The sequence below is a fragment of the Sus scrofa genome, chromosome 13 (assembly GCF_000003025.6).
Source record: "Sus scrofa isolate TJ Tabasco breed Duroc chromosome 13, Sscrofa11.1, whole genome shotgun sequence".
In the NCBI taxonomy this organism is placed as follows: Eukaryota; Metazoa; Chordata; class Mammalia; order Artiodactyla; family Suidae; genus Sus; species Sus scrofa.
Window position 1 is genome coordinate 60,996,893 of NC_010455.5, and position 24,625 is coordinate 61,021,517.

A 24,625-nucleotide genomic window follows, 5' to 3' on the forward strand; every position below is an offset into this window, starting at 1 on the left:
CCCCAAGCCTGCTTTCTCATTTGTAGGTAAAGACAGTAACAATGGCTGCCTCAGGAGTTATCACAAGGAGGAAAGAGAACCTACACAAAGGGCTTATGACTATGCCTAGCACTTAGTAAGCAGTCAGTAAAGGGAACCAGTCTCAACCATTTGAACTTGACAGTCAGAATGAGAGTTATAAAAAAAATCATCAGCAGCAGCATGCTAATACTAACTAAAAAATAGAAGTTTGGAAGGAAAAAAAAAAATCCACAGGTGAGATTAAGGAAAAGTTGGAAAAAAATAAAAAATCTAATACCCAGGGGAGGGGCGGGAAAGAAGTTTGCAAAGCATTCTTCTAATTAATATAAAGCAGAGCCGGCTCAAAGTTATCCCCATGACAATGTTACTCTCAATCCTCTGCATCCTGATGAGCCAGGCTGTGTGGAAGGGAAGGGGTATGTCCCCACCAACAATCACAGCAATCACTGCAAACACCAAACCCTGTTCTTGTTCTTTTTTCCCATCAGCACAATCAAAACACTCATGGTATTCCAATCACAATTTTTTGATGGAAAAAAACCAATTCTCTTCTATTTCAACGAAAGAGGCATTACATCCTTAAAGGACACTACTGCAAAGTGTTTTATTTTTCAGAACAGGAGAGGTGAAGGCACGACTTTTGTTTCTTCTGTGACACTGCAGAATCTTTAATCAGGGATGTTCTCACTGACAAAACCTTGATATTTAGGAGCCAGTGACAGGTAATTCATCCCATGTCAAGGGAAGACGTGCAGAGACAGCCCAGGTAGTCCCATTCTTATGTTTAAATATCTTCAGATCACTCACTCAACTCTACCCTGTCCCCAGCACTAAGGTCACTAAAAGGTTCTATTTCTCAAATTAAAAAAAAAAGGAGTTTCCGTCATGGCACAGTGGAAACAAATCCAACTAGGAGCCAGTTGCGGGCCTCACTCAATGGGTTAAGAATCCGCCGTTGCCGTGAGCTGTGGCGTAGGTCTCAGACGCAGCTTGGATCAGGCGTTGCTATGGCTCTGGCGTAGGCTGGTGGCTATAGCTCTGATTAGACCCCTAGTCTGGGAACCTCCATATGCTGCGGGTGCGGCCCTAAAAAGACAAAAGACAAAAAAGAAGAAGAAGAAAAAAAGACAAATATGGCAAAATGCTAACCTTTGTTAAATCTGGGTAGGAGAAACTAGAATGCCTATTTTTCTTAAACACTATTGTGTTTTGAAATATTTCATCAGTCTACGGCCATATCACCCTGAGTGCACCTGATCTCCTCTGAAATATTTCATCATTAGCAATTTTTTTTAAAGGGATTTATTTATCTATTCTACTATTAATGGGTATCTGGAGAGTTTCCAGTTTGGGCTATTATGAATGGTGCTACTTCTGTGAACATTCTTGAGAGCTCATGACTTAGAAAATACATGATGGCACACTGTGGAGTAGAACGGCTGGATCCCAGGGAAGATCATGCCCAGCTTCAGAAAAGACAGCCAAATGCAGCTTTCGGGCATAAGTCCTCCAACCTTCCCGACTTTCATCCATGGGGAACTTTTATAATGTGGGCTTATGTGCTGGAGACCCAGCGTGGCTACTCCAGTGGCCTCTGAGGCATTCCCTTTTCCCTCTTCCCCTCAACTCACTCCAGTTGCAAATATTGATAGAGTACCAACTACCTGCCAGACACTGAGCCTAATTCCTAAAGGAGATCTTCAACTTCCAGGATCCTGAGAGTATGGCCTAAGGCAGTGGATAGATTGAGAGTTTTTAAATTATTGATTGGACAGACTTATCTGACATGGTTAACTACACAAATTGGGGTATAAAGTATGAACCTAGTCACCTAATTTTTTTTTCAAAAATATGTATGAAATTCAAGTGAGTGGATCCAGGTACCTCTGTACTAGAGTTCTGACTCAGTTTGCTCCCTATCATGCACAAACACTTTTTCTCATTCTAGGTATTCGCTTTTCATTCATTCCAGTGCCACTCTTTTCTGAAATCTCCCACAGTTCTTAGCAACCTACCCAATACAGACCACCTTGGCACTGCTGACACAATAGGCCATATAGGAGGGGGCCTGTCCTATGCACTGTGCTCAGCAGCACCCCTGAACTCTCCCCACCGCATGTCAGTAGCACCCTACCCTCCACCCAACTGTGACAACGAAAATGTCTCCACGTTCACCAAGCCCCACACCAGACAAAGCTTGGGGGCCTATGAGAGAACCAAACGACATACCATCTGTGAGAAAGACCATAAGTCTCCATTGTAAGAGTCAGATGCTGAGGCAAGAACCATTTCCCCATCGGACACATGAGGGCGGAAACAAAAGCAATCAATGTCACTCCACAACAGAGGACCTAGGTCATCCTAACTAAGATGCCCTGGGAAAGCCATGATGTTTTCTGGCCAAATTTATGGCAAATACCATCCAATGTCACCTAATGACTTCCTCTTCCAAATATCACTGTTTTACCTGCATGTTTTTAAAAGCTTATTCTTGAACTCCTGGTCATGTCTGGGAAATAAATGCTATTCCACTATGTTCAGGAATCTGTGAAATAAGCAACTTTTGAGAGTCACACATGAGCCATTTAATCAACGTTACACTGCAAATGATGACATCTCTAATTCCTTCAACGGGCATAGTCTTCAGGTATCTTGTTTCCAGAATTGCAGTGGCAATGTGAGTGGACTGGCATCTGTGTCTCATCCTAAAAAGAAAAAAGGGGATTTGGGGTGGGATGTAGTTGCCCATCTACACACTTTCTGTTTAACTAAGACACTTCCAGTTGAGTTACAGCACTCCCTTACATCCAGGGGGGAAAGGACTTTACTTGACCTATTTCTAGTCAACCATCTCCATAGCAACTGTCTTGGTTTAAGTTGAAACAGCTGTACCAGAGAGCCAGCAACCAATTAGAATGTAAATAGGATCCATGTGAGTATTGATGTCCCCTTGAGAAATGGACTTTGGGGAGCAAAGACATCTTTTTCCACCTCTCCCCAGGGACATGACCAAACTTGTAGTAACAGCTTAAAGAAAAGAAAAGAGGAAGATAGCAAAGGTGCCTTTATTCTTGCCAAAAGTGGTAAATTATGCTTCTCAAACACACAGAGCCTAGAATAAAGTCGGCACAGGAAAAAAGAGCACTGTGTAATTATGCACATTCAAGTGTAAAGATGTCAAGTTCACAACTTTGCAACTGTTCTCTTAAAAATTAAATGCATTTAGACAAGCAAATTTTAAAAGATGGATGTTTCTTGAAACATAGTATAAACATGACAATTACCCCTATAAAAACAGCCTTGGAGAATTTTTCAACTGGCATCAGTGAACAATGAGAAATTGCCGATCTGTTCAAATTCATGAAGTATAAATAAAACTGGATGAGTATCAAATGCAACCAAAGGAATCAAATGGAATAGAAAGCACACAATGAGTAAAAATCTCTTTCTTCAGCACCCAATACAAACGCAGAAAGTAGAGAACTAGGCTTGAATAAAGAGTAAAAACAAATTCATCATTTAAATAGGCAGTCAAGTCTTGACAGCTTTTTGCAAATTAAATCCTAAATCAGGTACCTTGACTACTTAATAGATGCATAAGAGAAAAATGCATGCTTTTGCAAAGACAGTACAAATATTTATGAAACTTAAGGCAGATACAAAAATTGTCAATATTTTTTGCTTCAGTTCTTGGTGAAATTCCTCATGCTAGAATATACTGCATTCCCAAGACACTAACTCGTATACTCTAAACATTCATTACATGTCCTTAAGAGAGGAACAGAAATCCTATACAGAGTCACTTGTTACAGACAATGTGTACAAAATGGCCCAAGGGATCACAGAACCCTTTAACTGTGATCTAGGTGACTCATTCTCAGTTCAGAATTATGGATGTGAGGGCTTTATAAAAATTTTTTAATTGAAATATAGTTGATTTACAATATTGTATAAGTTTCAAGTATACAACATAGTGATACAAGATTTTTAAAGATTATACTCCATTTAAAGTTATTAAAAACCAGTGGCTGTATTTCCCTGTGCTGTACAATACAGCCCTGTTGCTTATCTATGTTACACAGAGTAATCTGCATTTCTTAATCCTATACTCTGCTCTTACCCATCCTTCTTCCCATTGGTAACCACTAGTTAGTACTCTTTATCTGTGAGTCTCTTTCTGTTTCATAATATATATTTCTTTTTATTTTTTGGATTCCACATGTAAGTGATAACATACAGCTTGTCTTTCTCTGACTTATTTCACTAAGTATAATGCTCTCTACATCCAAGATTTGGGGCTTTTTAAAAACTTCATAAAAATAAAGTAATTTATTCATTCTTTAGAGTACTTTTTAACTTCTTTAGGCAAAGGGGTGACCAGATAAACTGATATAACCTATCTTGAGAGCAATTTGACAATATTCAGCAAAAAGCTACATCATATGCATACCTACTGAGAAAACTGGTAGAGTCTGCAATATATCATATGAAGGAATAAAACAGTCATTAAAAATTAAGGAAAAAATATTATTACTTGAATAAATGCTCACCCTGCATAGAAATTGAAAAACAGCAAGTATGGCCATTTCTACAAAATGAATTTTTCCAACCCAGAAGCATGGAATATCTCTCCATTTCTTTACATATTCTTTTATTTCCTTGATTAATGTTTTCTAGTTCTCAGCATATAGGTCTTTCACCTCCTTGATCAGGTGTATACCCAGGTATTTGATTTTTTTGGGTGCAATTTTACTTTTTTTATCATTTATTCATATATATATATTTTTTTTCTACTGTACACCATGGTGACCCAGTTACACATACATGTATATATTCTTTTTTCTCACATTACATTTCCATGACATTTTTCACAGAACTAGGACAAACAATCCAAAATTTTATATGGAACCTCAACAAAAGACCCAGAATTGCCAAAGCAATCCTGAGGAATATAAACCAAGCAGGAGGCATCACTCTCCCAGACTTCAGGCAATATTACAAAGCCACAGTCATCAAGACAAAGTGGTACTGGTACCAAAAGAGACATACAGACCAATAGAACAGAATAGAGATCCCAGAAATAAACCCAGACACCTATGGTCAACTAATCTTTGATTAGGAGATTTGAAAGACAAGAACATAAAATGGGAAAAAGACAGTCTTTTCAGCATGTATTGCTGGGAAACCTGGACAGCTAGCTACATGCAAATCAATGAAATTAGAACACACCCTCACACCATGCGCCAAAATAAACTCAAAATGGCTGAAAAACTTGAATATAAGACACCATCAAACTCCTGGAAGAGAACACAGGCAAAACATTCTCTGACATCAACCTTACAAATGTTTTCTCAGGTCAGTCTCCCAAAGCAACAGAAATAACAGCAAAAATAAACCAATGGGACCTAATCAAACTGACAAGCTTTTGCACAGCAAAGGAAACCAAAAAGAAAACAAAAAGACACCATACAGAATGGGAGAAAATAGTTTCAAATGATGCAAGTGACAAGGGCTTAATGTCTAAAATATCCAAGCAATTTATACAACTCAACAGCAGAACAGCCAACAACTCAATGGGAAAATAGATTTACACTTGTATAAAGAAGAATGGGTAGAGACATGGAGCAACTTATATTAGAAATATTATGTCCATGCTTTGAAAGATATCACTAATCAAGGTTATCTCTTCATGTACCAAAATTAAAAAAAAAAAAAAGGAAGTTACAAGTATGGCTGTACAGGTCTGCTAAAAATTACATCTAGATACAGACACACATACAAATATGCCCAAGAAAAGATTAGTGATTTATAAACTGAAATGTCTGCAATGACTATTTCTGGGTGGTGAGATGATAGGTGATATTTAATGCTCTTTTCTGTGCCACTTTAATTTTCTAAATTATCTACAGTGAATGTATTTTTTAGTCAGACTTTCAAGTTTGTTCTAACAGAGCTAGGAGTTAATTTTATGTTTTAAAAAGTAACTTACATTAAATACATTTATATTGGAGTTCCCATCGTGGCGCAGTGGTTAACGAATCCAACTAGGAACCATGAGGTTGCGGGTTCGGTCCCTGGCCTTGCTCAGTGGGTTAAGGATCTGGCGTTGCCGTGAGCTGTGGTGTAGGTTGCAGATGTGGCTCGGATCCTGCGTTGCTGTTGCTCTGGCATAGGCCAGCAGCTATAGCTTCAATTTGACCCCTAGCCTGGGAACCTCCATATGTCGCGAGAGTGGCCCTAGAAAAGGCACAAAGAGGAAAAAAAATACATTTATATTTATTAATTTAATTAAGAATAACATTCACCATTCTCTGCAAACTTTGTTTTTATATTCACCTTCCAGTTTCATCAACAAGCACACACATTTTTACAAATTTTTTCCAAATATTTATGTATTGATTGTTTTCATTTATTTTTTTTCTTTTTAGGGCCACAGGTGTGGCATATGGAAGTTCCCAGGCTAGGGGTGAAATAGGAGCTGCAGCTGCTGGCCTACACCACAGCCACAGCAACGCCAGATCCAAGCCATGTCTGCGACCTACACAACAGCTCAGGGCAACACCAGATCCTTACGCCACTGAGTGGGGCCAGAGATCAAACCTGCATCCTAATGGATACTAGTCAGGTTTGTTACCGATGAGCCACAACAGAAACTCCAATTGTTTTCATTTATTTTATTAGCTATCTTCCTGTTTTATCTGGACTTCACAACAAACATTTTTAGTGGCTGTACACTATTCTGTCATGTTGATGTACCGTAATTTACAGATTTACATCTGTTGTCCCAGCATAATTAAGAGCAACCCATTTAAATCTCCAAGGTGTTCTGATTTGGACCATAAATTATATGGTCTCTCTACTAACAGATGGTCCCCTCACCCCATCTCAGCCTGAACAACTTAGGTGACAGAGTTCCATACAGGCAGTCCCTCACATTCAGATCATTCTAACAAACAGAGCTTTTCATCACTGGCTAAGCAGAAATGCCTCCAAGAGAGCTTCCATCTGCTGGTAGTAACTAGGCTCCCAAGGAGCACAAGGAAAAAATCAAATTCCTTTTGCTTCATCTTTCAGATACTTGCAGAATAATTATAATTTATTCACCTCTTCATCTTCTCCAGGTTCGATAATTTCTTCAATCTTCCCCAGCTCTACCATCTCAAGTGAAGGGAATGACAACCTACTCTATTGCACATGCCAAAATCTAGGAGTCATATTTGATTCCTGGCTCTCCTTTTCCCCCTTTGCTCTCAGATCAACTTCCAAACATGAGACTCCTTTCATTCTCTGTCCTCCTGCAACCCTACTCCCCAGCCCCATCATATTTCACCTGGACTGTGACAAAACACACACAGAAACCCAAGGGGCCTCTTTAAAATATTAATTAGGTCCAATAGTTTGTACCTGCACTTAAGAAGAAACTCGAACTTCTCAGCAGCCTGCAAAGTCCTATGCCATCCACTTGCTACCTACTTCTCCAACCAACACCTAACCTCAATCCCAGTTCCCCTGTTCATGATTCCCTCATACCTGGTCATCCTGGCTCTTACTCATCATTTAGCTTTCAGCTCAGGTGCTACATCCTCAGAGAGACCATCCCACATCCCATGAGTAAAAGAGCCCAAAGAGGAGTTCCAACTATGATGCACTGGGAATGGCAGCATCTCTAAAGAGCCAGGACCCATGTTCAATCCTGGCCCAGCGCAGTGGGTTAAAGATCTGGTGTTGCCACAGCTGCATCACAGGTTGCAACTAGAGCTCGGATCTGGTTCCTGGCCTTGGAACTCCATATGCTGCAAGGCAGTAACAAAAAAAAAAAAAAAAAAAAAAAAAAAAAAAACAGGGAGCCCAAAGAGCCCAGCCACACTCTAGGTACTCTCTTCCATTACTCTGTTTCATTATATTCACAAGCCATTAGAAGAGTCAGAAGTTCGCTTGTTTAGAGTCTGTTTCGTACTAGAGTTATAACCACTATAAGAATAAGGACTTATATCTTGTTTTCTTGTTGTATCCACAGCACTAAGAACCTGGCCCATAGTGCATTTGGAGTAAACATTTATGTAACAAATACATTTACCTGTTCCTGAGGTTTTCAAACCTCTCCCCAACTTGGGTGACCCTCTTCTGGATAAATACCAATTTTAAATATAGTCTTTCGGGGGATATACCTTTACAGAGAGAGAGAATAAGCCCTTATCTGATGGGTTTGGCACAGGGGTCTGTACTGGGAAAGGTACCAGGTTGGTTCTCAGGTATTAATGGGTGCCCCCCTCAAACATTATCCGGAACTGAGACAAGCCATTTCCCCGCCTGGGCCATGGTCACCTCATCTATAAGAGGAATGTCTTTTTTGCCAGCAGATTCTGAAAGTTCCATCCATTCTAAATTATCATTTCTGCATACATTTTTCTGAAAGCTGGACATCACTCCCTACTTGATAGTCTTTGTCGAACCAGGGAGGTTTATAATGCAAACACCAACATCTAGCAGGTAAAGAATGTCAGAATCATTTTTATTTCTTAATCCAAGTCAGACTTCAAAAGGCCCATGACTTGAAAAAAGACACTGACGAACACCTTAAACAGGTATTTGAAATCTGAGCCTCTGGGACCACAACAAGCCTCACTCACACTCATTCTAATCAGAGGCCTTGTTTTGAAGCAGGTTGGAATAAAATATCGTGCCCTGTTATCCTATTTATTATATTGGGTTCTCCCCTTTCAGGGTTATCAGGCTTTGCTTCCTGAGCCTACACCACACACTGACTCCTAAGACAGGGAGACAACTACTCTTTTCAAAACAGACACAAAATACAGTTGTGTGACCATGTTTCCTTCTTGTCTTATCCAATCAGCCAGCCCTGGACCACCTTTCCCAAAAATCTCAGTTATTGTGAACCCACCTTAACCCTGTTGATCAGACCACTGTTCTCTTGCCAAGGAAAAGCTGCCTTTCCAAAATGAAATGGGTCAAACCAGGTCTGATCCCTGCAGCTTTCAAAAACTAATGCTAACACAGATGACACTCAATAGCATTCTTTCATTTTTTTGACAAATATTTATCAAGTGCTTATCAAGTGACAGTTACTATGCTGAGGATATCATGATGAATAATACCGATGTGTTCGCAGCTACCACCATAGGACATAGCAGGTAAAGGGCATTCAACAAATACTCACACAAATAATTATCCTGTCAGCTATAAATGACATGAAAGGAAGGCACAAGTAACCGTAAGGACAAATATGTGGCATTACCAATTCTTACAAATGAGCAAGAGTAAAGCAAGGAAATGTAACTAAATTTTCAATGAGGCAGGCAAAGAGATAGTCCATTTGAGGAAACCTGAATAACAACATTTATTAAAAGGCTCTTTATGCTGTACCACTGGGTGGTTCTGTGTACATTATTTCATTTGGTCTTTACAATACTAGGAAGGCATTATTATCCCTATAAGAAATTGATTAAAGTAGTAAAATGCTAGTTACTACACAGAAAAAAAAATAACTACAGTGCTGTGCTAGCATAAAAAGATATCAAAGAACAGAGCTACAAAATCACTACTAGAGTAGGCGAGGCAAAACTTCTGATCTGCGCTTAACTAGGTAACCAGGTTGACTGTCTTAAAACAAAACAGACAAAAGTCAATATTCTCCAGAGGATTATAACATGACCCAGAGACTCAATACTGAAGGGAAAAGAAAATAAACAGGTACCAATCCCAAGATAACTCAGCTGTTGGAATTATCAGATAAAGACTGAAGCGGCTATTATAACCATCAGCTATAAAGTGAATGCTCTTGAAATGAATAAAAAGATAAGCATTCTCAGCAGAGAAATGGAGGTATTTTTAAAAAGGAGAACTGTGGAATTATAAAAAGCAATATCTGAAATACAAAATTCACTGTCTAGGCTCAAGGGCAGAAAGAAAATTACAGAGAAAATAGGAAACTTGAAGACATATCAATAGAAAATATACAATCTGGGAGTTCCCATCATGGCTCAGTGGTTAACGAATCCAACTAGGAACCTTGAAGTTAAGGCCAGGTACAATCCCTGGCCTTGCTCAGTGGGCTAAGGATTCAGCATTGCCGTGAGCTGTGGTGTAGGTCGAAGACTCGGCTGGATCCCACGTTGCTGTGGCTCTGGTGTAGGCCGGCGGCTATAGTTCCGATTAGACCCCTAGCCTGGGAACCTCCATATACCTCGGGTGCGGCTCTAGAAAAGACAAAAAGAAAAAAAGAAAATATACAATCTAAGAATAGAAGAAAAATATTTTAAAACATGAACAAAGCATAATAAAAGGTTCAACATGTATACATTGGAATTACCAAATGAGAAAATAAATGGGTGTTGAAAAAAATATTTGGAGTAATAGCTGAAACTCCCCCCAAATATGGTTAAAGACATAAATTTACAGACACAAGAATCTCAACAAACCTCAAACAGGATAATCTCTAAGAAAACAATGTCCAAAAACATTATACTCAAACTGCTGAAGACAAAAGATATTTTAAAGTCTTGAAAGAAGGGGGAAAAAATGACACAACACATTAAGAGAACATTCAAATGACTGTTATTAGAAACCACATGACCAGAAGAGTGAAACAATATTTTTAAAGTGATGAAAGAAAAGAACTGTCAACCGAGACCTCTGTATCCACTGAAAATAGCCTTCAGGAATGAAGATGAAATAAAGCCATTTGCAGATGAAGAAAAACTAAGATGATGCATCACCAAAAGACTTGCTCTGAAGAAATGCTGAAGGAAGTTTTTTAAGCTGAAGGGAAATACGGAAACTTTAGGATTGAAGAGCAACAGAAATACTTTGGATAAATATAATAGACAATTTACTTCTTTAAATTATAAAAAATATGTATGCATGTTTGCAAGCAAAAACTATAACACTGTCTTGGATTTTTTTCAATGTATAAAGATGTACTATATGACAACTATAACACAGAATGTAGGGTAAAAGAACCTATACGGCTATAAGACTTCTATAATTACATAAAGTGTTAAAATGTTAACTTTAGAGTAGACTGAGAAGACGAATATGCATATTCCAATTCTTAGAGAAACTGCTAAAAATTAATACCAAAGATACAGCCAAAAGCTAACAGAAATTAAAATGGAATACTTCACTAAATATAGTATAAAGTATATACATATATAAATTAAATATATATATATGTATATATAGTAGAAATGTATATATTCATTCAAAAATGAGGTTAAGAGACATGGAAGATGCAGTGGCAAAGTCTAACCAACATCTAATTGGGGCAGTAACCATTGTGGCTCAGCAGGTTCCAAACCTGACTAGTATTCATGGGGATGTGGGTTCGATCCCTGGCCTTGCTCAGTGGGTTAAGGATCCAGTGTTGCCATGAGCTGTGTTGTAGGTCACAGATGCAGCTCGGATCCCACATTGCTGTGGTGTGGCTGTGGCTGTGGCTGGCAGGTGCAGCTGCAATTGGACCCCTAGCCTGGGAACTTCCATATGCTGCTGGTGCAGTCCTAAAAAAAGGCAAAAAAAAAAAAAAAAACCTAATTGGAGTCCCAAAGGGAAGTGAGAATGAGGAAAGGGAAAGACAATATTCAAGAAGATCACAGTTAAGAATAAGCCAGATTTGTTTTGAAAACACCAGTCCTCAGATCCAAGAAACCCAATAAAACTCAAGCAGGAAAAATGAAAGAAGTCAACACCTAGACACATCATAGTGAGACTATAGAGTAACAAAGGCAGAAGATAATTTCAAAAGCAGGCAGAGCCAGATCACCTACAGAGGAACAGCAAGGGACTGATGGGTGACTTCTTAATGGCAACAACAGAAGCCAGAAAACAGTGAAATAAGCCCTTCAGTGCAGAGACAAGCGATAACCGCCAACTTAAAATTTTTACTTGTGAAAATGTCTTTCAATAATGAAGCAAAATAAATATATTTAAAACAGTTAATGTCAAAAACATTTACCAAAGGATGTCTTTTAGGCAGAAGAAATATTCTGTCTGAATGCAAAAAGGAAAAGAGGGCACAGATATTAGTACTTATAGGGGTAAACAAATATTCATTATATACGAATTCATTAATAATGTCTAAATAATGGAGGAAGCAAACAAATTAGAATGAAATAATTGTTATCAGTAATATATAAGTTGGATGGAGATGATTAGAGCAAGGTCTAGTATTATACAGCAAAAAAGCTGATGAACTAAACTTTAAATTTGAAACATGAATATTAAATTAATTTAAATGAAAAAACAAAGTATATAACTTCTAAGAGGAAAAGAACAGGTGGAATGAGGAAAACATAGAAAAAATAGGCAAGAGTTTGAATGAAAAAGAAGAGGGGAAAATGGGCTAACAAGAAAGCAAAGAATAAAATGCTAAAAATAAACCCCAATATATCAATAATCATAATAAACATAATAAATTCTTTATTGAAAGACAGAGACTGTCAGAATGGACTTTTTAAAAATACAGCTATATAATATTTATAAGAGATATACCTAAAAATACAAAGATATATAAAGACTAAAAATAAAAAGATGAAAAAGAATATATTAGACAATATTAACCAAAAGAAAGTTGGTACACCTGTGTAAATATCAGACAAAATAGACTTTAAGATAAAAAACACTAGAGAAAAACAGAATTCCTATATAATGATAAAGTGTTCAATTCAATAGGAAAATATATTTCTAAAGCTTAAGCACTAATATACTTCTAAGCTTAAGAGCATATTTCTGAAATATACAAAGCAAAAACAGAGAATCATTAGGAGAAATGATCAAATCTACTATCTTACATGGCGATTTCAACATCTTCCTCAGCAATTACTGAGGTCAAAGAGTAAGGGTGTAGTAAATTTGACCAATACAATTAACTCCATTTCTACAATGGCCATGTGTAGAATACTGCACCCAACTAATGAAAAAGGTAGATTCTTTTCAAACACATGTGGTACATTTATGGAAGGCAATGCTCTTAGGTGATACAGCTATCCTCAACAATTTTTTTATTTCCTTTTCTGTCATTTTAGGGCCGCACCCACACATACGGAGGTTACCAAGCCAGAGGCCTAATTGGAGCTGCTGCCGCCAGCCTTCACCAGAGCCACAACAACGTGGGATTCGAGCCACGTCTGCAACCTACACCACAGCTCACAGCAACTCGAGATCCTTAACCCACTGAGTGAGGCCAGGGATCAAACAACTCATGGTTCCTAGTTGGATTCATTTCCACTGCGCCACAACGACAGGAACTCCTCAACGAAATTTCAAGCACTGATTTTACAAAAAAGACACCATCTGACTATGGTGAAATCAAGTCAGAAATCAGTAACCGAAATGATAATAAAATAACTGCAAGTCAAAAAATGAAAATTTATAAACAATGGATGGGTTAAAGTAGAAATGATATTGGACAAGAGAAAATATCTAGAGATAATTACAAATAAAGTACAAAACTTAAGAAACTAAAAGGATCCCTCAGAAATAAACCTGCAGACTAAATACTTCCATTAAAAAAGAAGATTCAAAAACTTTAAATTTAAAAGGTCAAAAAAGGAATAGCAAAAATATTAAGTGACTTTTTCCAAAATGCTGGTAAAGTGCCGTGCTAAGATTCAAAACCAGGTTCTTCTGACTCAAAGGCTGTGATCTTTTCCTTATGCGCTTTTACAAATAAACAAGCCCCAAAATCAGTTTAGGAAAAAAAAGAGGAGTTCCCGTCGTGGTGCAGTGGTTAACGAATCCGACTAGGAACCATGAGGTTTTGGGTTCGGTCCCTACCGTTGCTCAGTGGGTTGACAATCCAGTGTTGCCGTGAGCTGTGGTGTAGGTCGCAGATGCGGCTCGGATCCCGCGTTGCTGTGGCTCTGGCGTAGGCCGGCAGCTACAGCTCTGATTCGACCCCTAGCCTGGGAACCTCCATATGCCATGGGAGTGGCCCAAGAAATAGCAAAAAGACAAAAAAAAAAAAAAAAAAAAAAAAGGGTCTTGGTGATTGTATAAAAGAAGAAATTCTAAAAGCTGACCTGAGATTGTTCAGGGAAATGCTGGTTAGGCTACCACATAGGAAAACTTTCAACATCCAAACTGACGTGGAACCTTGTATCCACTGTACATGTATTTTGAGTTATTTTATTTTTCCCATATACTGGAACTTCCCTTTCTGAACACCTTCTGGCTGAATAAGTCCACTGAGTTAACTTACTAAAGATTTTATAAATATTTATTTTTGCAGATGTGACCTCCAGAATTTTGCTGTGCCTTGAGGCATTTCTCATTACACATTTCCCCATGTACATTTAGGAAAGTGAACCACACTCTTATTCACGGCTCTCTATCGAGATGAGAGTCTTCCTCCAGTTGTCAGGATGCACTAAATGAGAGAGTCAGGATGCATTATTCCTTGCCTAGCATCATACAAATTACAAAGCTCCCAGCACTGCCTGGGCAGGATATGACTGTTTGGAAATTGCTTTTTTTTTTTTAATTGAAAAAAAGAAGGGAAAAAAAAAAGCAGCAGCAGCCTTGGTAATTCTGAATCTTCACTGAAACTGGCTTTGAGTTGAAAAGAATATCTCAAAATAGCCTATACTCCTCCTTTATCAAGGATACCCATTTAGGAATTCACCTCCTTAAACTGTTAACAATTTTGAAAGTGCCAAACCACAAACCAATATATGATCATTGTTTCTCAGGCTCCCACCAAGAGCAACTGTTTTCTCCCACTTCGTGGCTATTCCTCTGTCAAGGATTTAAGAGACAGACAAGTATAAAAATGAAACATACTTTTTAAAAAATTAAATGTTTTAAATACAATTATCTTTCAATAATAAGTGATATGGGGTAAAAATATCTCAAAACAAACAGAAGCAGCAACATAACAACAAAAGCCAACCTAATAATTTCTAAGATTTGACATCTACATCTTTTAAGACCCCATTTCAAATTCAGCATCCAAATAATAATCACAAATAGGCAAAATTCAGCACACATATGTATTCTCTTTTAAACCATTAAATTCATACAGTTTATTTTTACAAGCAAACCCTGAGAGCCAGATCAGTGTTTTGCCTGAAAACTTTATACACTAAAAAAAAAGAAGAAAAAGAAAGAGGAGTTCCTGTCGTGGCTCAGCAGTTAAGGAACCTGACTGGCATCCATGAGGACACAGGTACAATCCCTGGCCTTGCTCAGTGGGTTAAGTATCTGGCATTGCCATGAGCTGAGGTATAGGTCTCGGCTCAGATCCTGTGTTGCTGTGGCTCTAGCGTAGGCCACCGGCTACAGCTCCAACTGGACCCCTAGCCTGGGAACTTCCATGTGTCAAAGGTGTGGCCCTAAAAAGACAAAAAAAAAAACAAAAACAAAAAAAAAGGGAAGAAAGAAAGAAAAAAAAAAAAAAAGATGGCAGCAGCATTAACATAGATCTTGAATCTCTCCAAACCAACATATAAAACCACAGAGTGGGTGTTCCCTGGTGGCCTAGGGGCTGGGGACTCAGCATTGTCACTGGGTTCCATCTCTGGCCCAGGAACTTCTACATGCTGTGGGTACAGCCAAAAAATTAAAAATTAAGAAAAATTTAAGAAATAAATAAACCAGACAGAACAACCTGATAACACCCCAAACTCAAAAACAACATGCACAGCCAATCTATGTGATAAGACTCAAAACCAGAATACAAACAGGTGAGAAAAAACTGCCAACAGCCATATAACCTTCATGGTATCTGTGGCTGGATAGGGGAAAGCAGCAAGTCATCAGACCTGTGAAGAGGAAAATCCCAAAGTGGTCAACAGGTATCACTGGAAAGCAGAGAATTTCAGTGTGAGATAACACTGAAAACTAGAAGCAAGTCTGCCCACCATGGTGATGCGTGCATGTAAGTGACCCACAGTAAGAGAGTATGAAGATCCTGGTACAGTTTGTCACATGAATCCTTTACACTGACCTGCCAGGGTTCACTTCCAGAACAAAGCCCCTCACCAATGCAAAACCTCAGAGAATAAAATCAAACTCCAGAAAATGAGAGGAGATAAAAGAAGGAGTAGGGGGGGAGAGATGCAGGAAATCTGAGGAAGCAGGAGGCCATATTTTCAAAGCCTAAATGAGTACAACTGAAGAAGGAAGTCTGTGAAGTTACAGAAGCTGCCCTGGACCATTCCCCCTTCTAAAGCTTAAGTCCTGATCAAAAAAAAAAGCCCGCTACAATGTGCCATTTCAAAATGAGGTCAACGGCATTAAGAAAATGATTCATGAGAGAACAAAATAAATCAGAATCAACAAACTCAAGACGAGGTAGAGAAGTCAAGAAACAACTAAAACAAAAGGTCACGTCAGAAATGAACATAAGATTACTTAAGAGACAAAGAAGATGAAAAGAAAATTTTCAATTAAAAAAAGAGATAGAAATGATTCAAAAGAAAGTGATAAACACTAAAAGTGAATCCTACAAACAGGTATATTGAGTTCCTAAAGAAGAAAACAAAAAGGCAGAGAAAAAAAAAAAGCACAAACTACAAGAAAAATTTCCTAAAATTAGAAAAAAAAAAATCTGTGAAGCTACATATGGGATGTGAAGAACACATCCCATACTTAAGAATATTGACCCATAATGACCAACACCAAGATATATTCTGGTAAAATCACTAGATACTGAAGAAAAAGGGGGGAAAAAATCCTTGGGTGCCTAGGGGGAAAAAAAAAAAAAAACCTTAAGTAACTTTCAAGGGAAAGAAAAATTTACTATCATCAAACTTTCAATGGCAATTCAAAAGAAAAAGATAATAACACATATAAGATTCTCAAGGAAAATGAAAGTCAACTAAAGATTACATATCCAGCAGAACACTTTAAAGCCTAAAGGCCACTGAGCAACTGCTATAACATGCAAAAACTCAGGGAATACTGTTCCCAAGACCACTACATTAAAAATCTAGTAGAGAAAAAGCTTCATTAATCACATGACTAGAGAGACACTGAACATAGAAAGCATTAAACATATAGTTGTGGTGGAACTGAGTACTCTATATAATAGACACATGCTCTGATAATGCAGAAATAATACGACAATTTTAAAATTAGGAGAGAAACAGGAAAAGCATATGTAAAACCTGTTTGTTTTTTGGACCTGGTCTCTGTAATGACATTGGTGATGGTAGCATTAGTCCTGTTATTTTGAGACTGCTATGTATGTAAAATAAATGAATAATCATTGGTAATTCTGATTCTACCATCACCTGTGGCCTTGAGAACCAGGATTCTCAGTACAGAAGGAAGGAAATACATGTAATACAAAACAGGCTAAGTTATAAACCCTAAAGTAGAAACATCGGTGTGAATTCCTTGAGCATTTTGTAACAGCTCTGCCCACTGAAGAGGCCTAGAAACAAAGACCAACTTTAGGCAATGAGCACATCTGGAACCTAGACAGGGTCCTTGAAACACTATTTTCTACTAAAAGGTACTAGTGCTTCCTAAAGAAATGGCTGATTCCAGGCTAGAGGTTGGGGAGAGATTCTGTCATTACAGAAAGCAGGGAGGTGCTCAAAGACTACCAGGGTTACTTCAGGACTCAGGACAGGAGCCAAAGGCTGGGGTGGGAAAGCAGAGGGACTACAAATGGGCACATGGTTCCTTCTTGGGCTGATGGATATGGTCCACAACAAGAGGGTGGTGATGGCTGCACAACTCTATAAATACACCCCAAAAAGTTGAATAAATTGTACACTTAAAATTGTGAACATTACAGGATATAAATTCTATCTCAAAAAGCTGTTTTCAAAAGAAAGAAACAAAAGAACTCATGAGAACTTGAAGAGGCACTCCACACCCCAAAATAGCAAAATTTGAAATTCAATAAGTACTAATCTCAAGCAAATAAAACCCATAAAATATATATACAAATATATATATATATTTTTTGTCTTTTTGCCTTTTCTAGGCCCGCACCCGCGGCATATGGAGGTTCCCAGGCTAGGGGTCCAATCCGAGCTATAGCTGCCAGCCTACGCCAGAGCCACAGCAACACGGGATCTGAGCCACATCTGCAACCTACACCACAGCTCACGGCAACACCGGATCCTTAACCCACTGAGCAAGGCCAGGGATTGAACCTGCAACCCCATGGTTCCTAGTTGTATTCGTTAACCACTGAGCCACAACAGGAACTCCCATAAAATATTTTTAAATCCAAAGGTTCATGAAGATTTTTTTAATCTGGTGATTATACAAATGTCCATTTGTGATAAAAGTGCATAGAACTAAATAAATACATATAAATGAATACACATAAAACTGGTGAAACCAGACAAAGATAAGTGGGTTGTATTAATTGTCAATTTTCTGGTTGTGAAATTGTACTACAGTTACACAAATGCTTCCATTGAAGGAAGCCAGGGAAGAATACACAGGATCTCTGTATTATTTCCTAAAACTACATGTAAATTTATAATAATATTCTTTAAGTGTTTAATTTTTTTAAAATAGAAATCTAATTGGTCACTTTCAGAGCACAGTATGGAATCACTTCATAATCTTAAAAGCTAGTAAAGAATCAAGCATTTACCTTACCTTTTCTGTACCATAAGTTTACAAAATAGGTGAGGAAACCAAAAGTATCTCAATTAATAAATGAAAAAAAAAACTATCACATAATCAACATCTTCCAACTCCCAATGAACTAATGAACCTAGGCACTGAGCATTCACAGCAGTAACTCACAAAAAGAGGGGGAAGCAGACATCAGGTGCCTCCTGGTAAAAGACCACATCACTATCTAAGATCTTGCCATAAGTTTCAAACATGAGTCTTGATAGGCCTGTGGACCCAGCTACCAACTTGCAGGAAACATATAGGACAGAGAGAACAGGTGAGCTGTACTGTAAGAGGGCAAACAGCAAAACTCAGACTGTAGGAAGGTGTTCAGGTTAAACATCCTGGATTCTTCCACAGATAAGTCATTTAGGAAAAAAAGGAGACAGGGACTAGGGGTTGGGGAGAAGCAGGGTAACTGAAGGGAAATCTGTAGATTAGGAGTCTTAAAAAATATAAATTTCCTTTTTTTTTTTGTCTTTTGCCTTTTTTCTAGGGCTGCTTCCCGTGGCATATGGAGGTTCCCATGCTAGGTCTAATCAGAGCTGTAGCCACCAGCCTATGCCAGAGCCACAGCAATGCAGGATCCGAGCCACGTCTGCAACCTACACCACAGCTCACGGCAACGCCGGATCCCTAACCCACTGAGGAAGGCCAGGGACCAAACCCGCAACCTCACGTTCCTAGTCGGATTTGTTAACCACTGCGCCACAACGGGAACTCCACAAATTTCCTTTTAATGGGCAATATTAAACACTGTAGTCTTGGGACACACATCTGGTGATATTACTATAAAGATATGCAGGGAATCCTCCACTTTAAAAAGCAGGATGGAGGGAGAGAGGGGGTGATGATAAGGATGTGGCACACGAATGGGGTGGTAGGAACAGACAGCAAAATTTGAATTCCTGACTTAAGAGAAGGTTACAAGCATGTTCATCTTCACATAACTCTCTAAGCTACACATTTGCTTTGCATGATATTCCATTTGTGTTTTCTTTTACAATAAAAAGCTTTCTCTAGGAGTCCCCACTGTGGTGAAACAGGATTGGCGGCATCTCCGGAGTGCTGGGACGCAGGTTCTTCCCCCACCCCGGCACAGTGGGCTAAGGATCTTGTTCCAGCTGCAGCACAGGCTGCAAGTGTGGCTTTGATGCAATCCCTGGCCCAGGAACCCCACATGCCACGAAGAAGCAAAAAAATACCAAAAAAAAAAGCTTTCTCTAAAAAAGAAAAATTATATTACTAGTGTAACATGTCATAATAGAATATTTATGACATGTAAATAATGACATGTAGAACTACATTTATTTAAAATAATTACATGAAACATTTAAAATAATTACCTGAAAGTAAACATCTAAACCAATTAAAGTAAACAATTTTATAAAATAATTACATTTACAACATACATAAAAATAAACAATATTAAAATCTAGCCAACCAATGAAGCCTGAGGAAGGTTCTGGGGCCTATTTTCTGTGTTAAAAAGGAGATCAACATATGCTGCCGAGTGCTAGTGAGGCCAGCACCCTTCTTAATTTACTCCGGTCTTGAAAGAGGCCTGAGAGTATGTGATTTGGTATTATCTCCTGCTTCTTTACTTAAGGTCACCTCGTGGGTGCACCATCCCCAGTCCTACACTTCTGGAAACACTGGGTTAAAAGCCTGTCTGGTGCATGAGGTTATGTTAAGCCCTAAGAGGGCAGTGAAAAAACAAAAACTTAGCTCTCTCAGATCACCCACAGATTTGTTTCACTAGTTCCAACCCTTTCTAAACATGCTTAAAAGGTTTGCTTTTCCATTATGAGCATTTAAGCAAGTGATCAACACCACGACCTTAGTGAGAGCAGCCCATCCTCCTCCTAGTTACGAGCACGCACACCTCACTACAGACTTAATGGGCACCTTCAGAGCGTGGCAATAATCTGCCTCTGCTTTATGCCTAATGCACTCCAAGGTTCTCAAGTGACAAGGGGCCTTGTATCTGAAAGCATAAATTACAAAAATAAGTGCAACAGCCTTCCCTCATCTGAACTCCCTATCATGAAACAGGGCACCTCGTCCTGAGCTCCTGGCTCATCATCTCGAAGCCAATCTGACCTCAAAGTCCTTCAAAAAAGGGGGGGGTGGGGTAGGTATATCAGATTACATAATAGACTTGTAATATAAACTTGTAATGAGTAAAGACTCTGAAATTCAGATGGAAATTGGTCATTTTTTCTTTAAACATTTATCTAAAATACATACATACAAGTTGCCTGATTCTCCTATAAATGACTTGAGAGCAAGCCTGGTTTGACCTCACCTGCTCCTCTCCTTCACCTCACAAGTTTTGCTACATTAGTTTGAAGAGAAAGCAAATTCAAGCCAGGACAGTTTAATTTTTCTGGCACTCCTGCTCACAAGAGAGAACAGTGATGTCAACACACAAAGACGAAATTCAGTCTGGAGTTGAAAGGGAACTTGTACAACAAAAGAAGATTAGGGTACAATTCCTGCCTTCCATGTCTGTATCTTAATCAGTTGCCCCTGAGTCAGCTGACACCATTTCCTTTCCTCTCTCACCACCTCCTGCTTCTTGTGCATGCTCGGCTCGCTTTGTTTTGTGAACCCTCATTTAGCAGCTTACCCACACTGCTTCCCTTGTATACTTTTTACTTTCTCAGGAGATATGTGACTAAACAACTATTCAAACATACACAAACCAACTGAAATGTATGGAACAGAAATCCCAAGTTCCACTCACCACACAGGTGCTTATGGAGGCCTGCTCTTCTGTTGCCATGGTTTCCCTGGACCCCCTCTATGAGAGAGGGTACGCCCCCAGGATGGTAAGGACCAGTCCCAGGCTCGATTTCCAGTGAACACCCAGACCAAAGGGCCCCTTTCATAAATACACTCTGATCATGTGAATTCACAAATGTTTAATTAGGACCTTCTCTCTCCATACCAGCACCGGACAAGACCAAGACTTCAAGAACAGAAGTAAAGCACATTCACATTTAACCCTCCATACCAGAAAGGGCTATGAGAAAAAGAAACCCAGAATTATCTGAATCCCAGCTGAGCTCCTCTTATACTTGTGCACAAGACAGAAACTCCAGTCAGACCCAGCACTTCAGATACCACCCTGGGTTTGTATCATTTTCCTCAGGATACGGTGCCCTGGCCCATGGGCCTGTTCTATGGGCAAATCTATAGCAGGAGAAAGGTAAGGTGTTGGGGAAAGGGAGAGTAGTACTTGTAGTTTGGCTTTTTCACCCAAGCACTTTCCAATGAGCAGGAGAGAAATACAAGAGCCTATTTAAACGTTACTTACTGCCTGTTGGATATCAGACTTCACTTGGTCACTCAATATGCCTTCAAAGACAAAGGAGTCACCAAACTTCTCAGCCTAAAGGAAAGGAAAGAAATAAAAATCCAGAAAAGGTTGTAGTAACGTGTTTTACATGTGCCACTGTCTTTGCACACCATTCAAGTGATTCTCCTCATCCAGATGAACTTAAGTTTGTTTTATGACCTCCCAAAGCATTCAGAAATGAGTTAAAAGCATCTGGCTTCCTATTAAAACAGGTTAATGCCACTTATGGAGACCATTTTCATTTAAGGCTCATTTAGCTGATAAGAATGCAGACTGGAAGAGATTAGCTTTGAGAATGTGATTATTCCCGGTGATGGAAATACATCTCCCCAAGTATGACAAATGACTTAGGAAAATAATAGTATTCTTTACATGTCAGTTTACATAACCAACGTCTGTCCTTTGTTCTGCTCCTGAAATCTAGCTGAAATAATCAAATGGCACTGTTTGCTATATTCTGACACATCTGAGCCCCATGAAGGTGTCGACCGTGCTTATAAATCTCAAGTGGCCAAGTCAAGCACCAGGCAGAAATCTGTATTTTAATTGTTTTTATTTAACATTATTGCCTCAAGTCCATATCTACCTGGTTTTCTTTGCCACATGTGACTTCATTCTGAAAACATCCACCCTAGTCCCTTGGCCCCCTTGATTCTATTCTTGGAGTTTTCCTCCTCCATTTCTGACCCTTCTCACTCATCTCCTGAAATACGCAGCCTCGTCTTCCAGCCCCCAAAACACTGTGGCATCCAGCCATCTGCCCTAGCTTTCTCTTCTCTTGCTCTGCACCAGTGGTTCCCAGGTTTTCTACAGCTGAGGTCACCTGGCCAACTTGTTAAAGCCACACATTCCTGCTCCCCAGGCCCAGAGGTTCTGATTCTGGAGGTCAGAAGTGAGGCCAAGGAACCTGCACGTGTGACCAACTAAGCTGGTGATTCTAACATACGTGGTCTAAGAAGTCATGCTCTGAGATACATGGACCTGCTGCCCAACAAACTCCTGCAATCCCATCATTTTAACTTTCACTAGCACTTTAAGTGACACTCATATCTCTACCTCTGGTCCAATCCTCTCCTTACTGGATAATATTAACTACATACTACATCCCTATATTTCAGCCCTTAAGAATGGCTCACACTCCTTTTCCTGATTAGAGCTCATCACCTCTTCTTCACTCCAGCAATTCTTCCTTTACCCCCCTGTGGCAGCAACATACCTGAGTACCCAGACCATTCCTTCATTCAACAACATGCATCAAACACATACCAGATGCCTAGCTTTGGGTTACATGACAGAGATACAAGGCCAGTGTTACATAGGTATTGTCTCTGTCCTGAGAGCACTTATATATGGGGACACAAACAAAAATCAAGTCGAAGAAAGGAAGAAAATAATTACAATTTTACTTGACCTTGTAAGGTAGAGAGCAAAGAGAAAAGTCTCCTTTTGCTAGAATGAGCAGAGGAAGCCTCCCTGAGAAGGATATGTAAGCTGAGATAATACAAGAATGAGAAGGAGCCAGCCATGCAAAAGGGGGACAGACAAAGGAGGCAGGAAATTCCAACCAGGGGGAAAAAGTGGGCTGAACTCTCAAGATGGGAAAGAGCATCAAGTTTACAAGGAATAGACAGAACAGCAGGGCTAGAACATGGTCAGCAAGGGAAGTATGACATAAAGTTGGAGAAATGGGAAAAAAAAAACTGTACAGTGCCATAAAAATATGAAGAATTTTATCCAAAGCAGGGGTTTTAACACTTTTTGTGCCCTGGACCCCTCTGGCAGTATGGTAAAGCTTAAGGACTGCCTTCCCAGAATGGAATGTTTAAATGTATAAAATAAAATCAGTATTATTACAAAGAAAACTAGTTACAGCAAAATATTAATAAAGCCAATGTGTGCTATTAGTAACATACATATATGTGTGTGTTTTAATATATATGCTCTTTTTAAACATATTAAATAAAATCTCATATTATCATTTCTGAAGTGGGGATGAAAGCAAACAATTATTTTAAGATCTCTGCAACAACAATGATATAATAACAAATGTCTGTGATTTATATTAATGACAATATAAATACCACTACCATTACTGTGGTATGTTGTCTGCTTCTCAAATGAAGGAAGTGCTAAATTTCAGTTAGAGGGGAATAGAAATCCAGATGCAGTATTTCCCAATCCATGTTCCCAGATGCCCTCAATTCTGCTTATTCTATCTAGATGAAGATCCTGTTCTAAGGGAAGTTCTAACTTCAGCAGACCACTGAGGAACTTAATCTGAGCGTATCCTCATAAAACAAACAAAAAAAAACTTGGAGTTCCCCTCGTGGCTCAGCAGTAATAAATAAACCGGATTAGTATCCACGAGTTCGATCCCTGGCCTCAATCAGAGGGTTAAGAATCTGGCGTTGCCATGAGCTGTGGTGTAGGTCACAGATGCAGCTTGGATCCCACATTGCTGTGGCTGTGGCATAGGCAGGAAGCTCTAGCTCCAGTTCAACCCCTAACCTGAGAGCTTTCATGTACCGTGGTGTGGTCCTAAAAAGACAAAAAATAAAAAGAACAACAACTTCTCACCACAAACAGGTATAAAAAGATAACCACTTTGTATATTTTAGGAAATTCCAAAGAAAT

The 24,625-nt window shown here is 39.0% G+C and overlaps 1 protein-coding gene across 2 annotated transcripts in view; it reads right to left on the reverse strand.

Annotated features, from left to right (window-relative positions):
• The window catches only part of SUMF1 (sulfatase modifying factor 1), a 90,581-nt gene that overhangs the window by 50,175 nt on the left and 15,781 nt on the right, over window positions 1-24,625 (reverse strand). For both annotated transcript variants that reach the window (XM_013981911.2, NM_001244932.1), the window contains 1 exon segment: window positions 21,950-22,024. In XM_013981911.2, coding sequence (XP_013837365.2) covers window positions 21,950-22,024 — 75 coding nt within the window.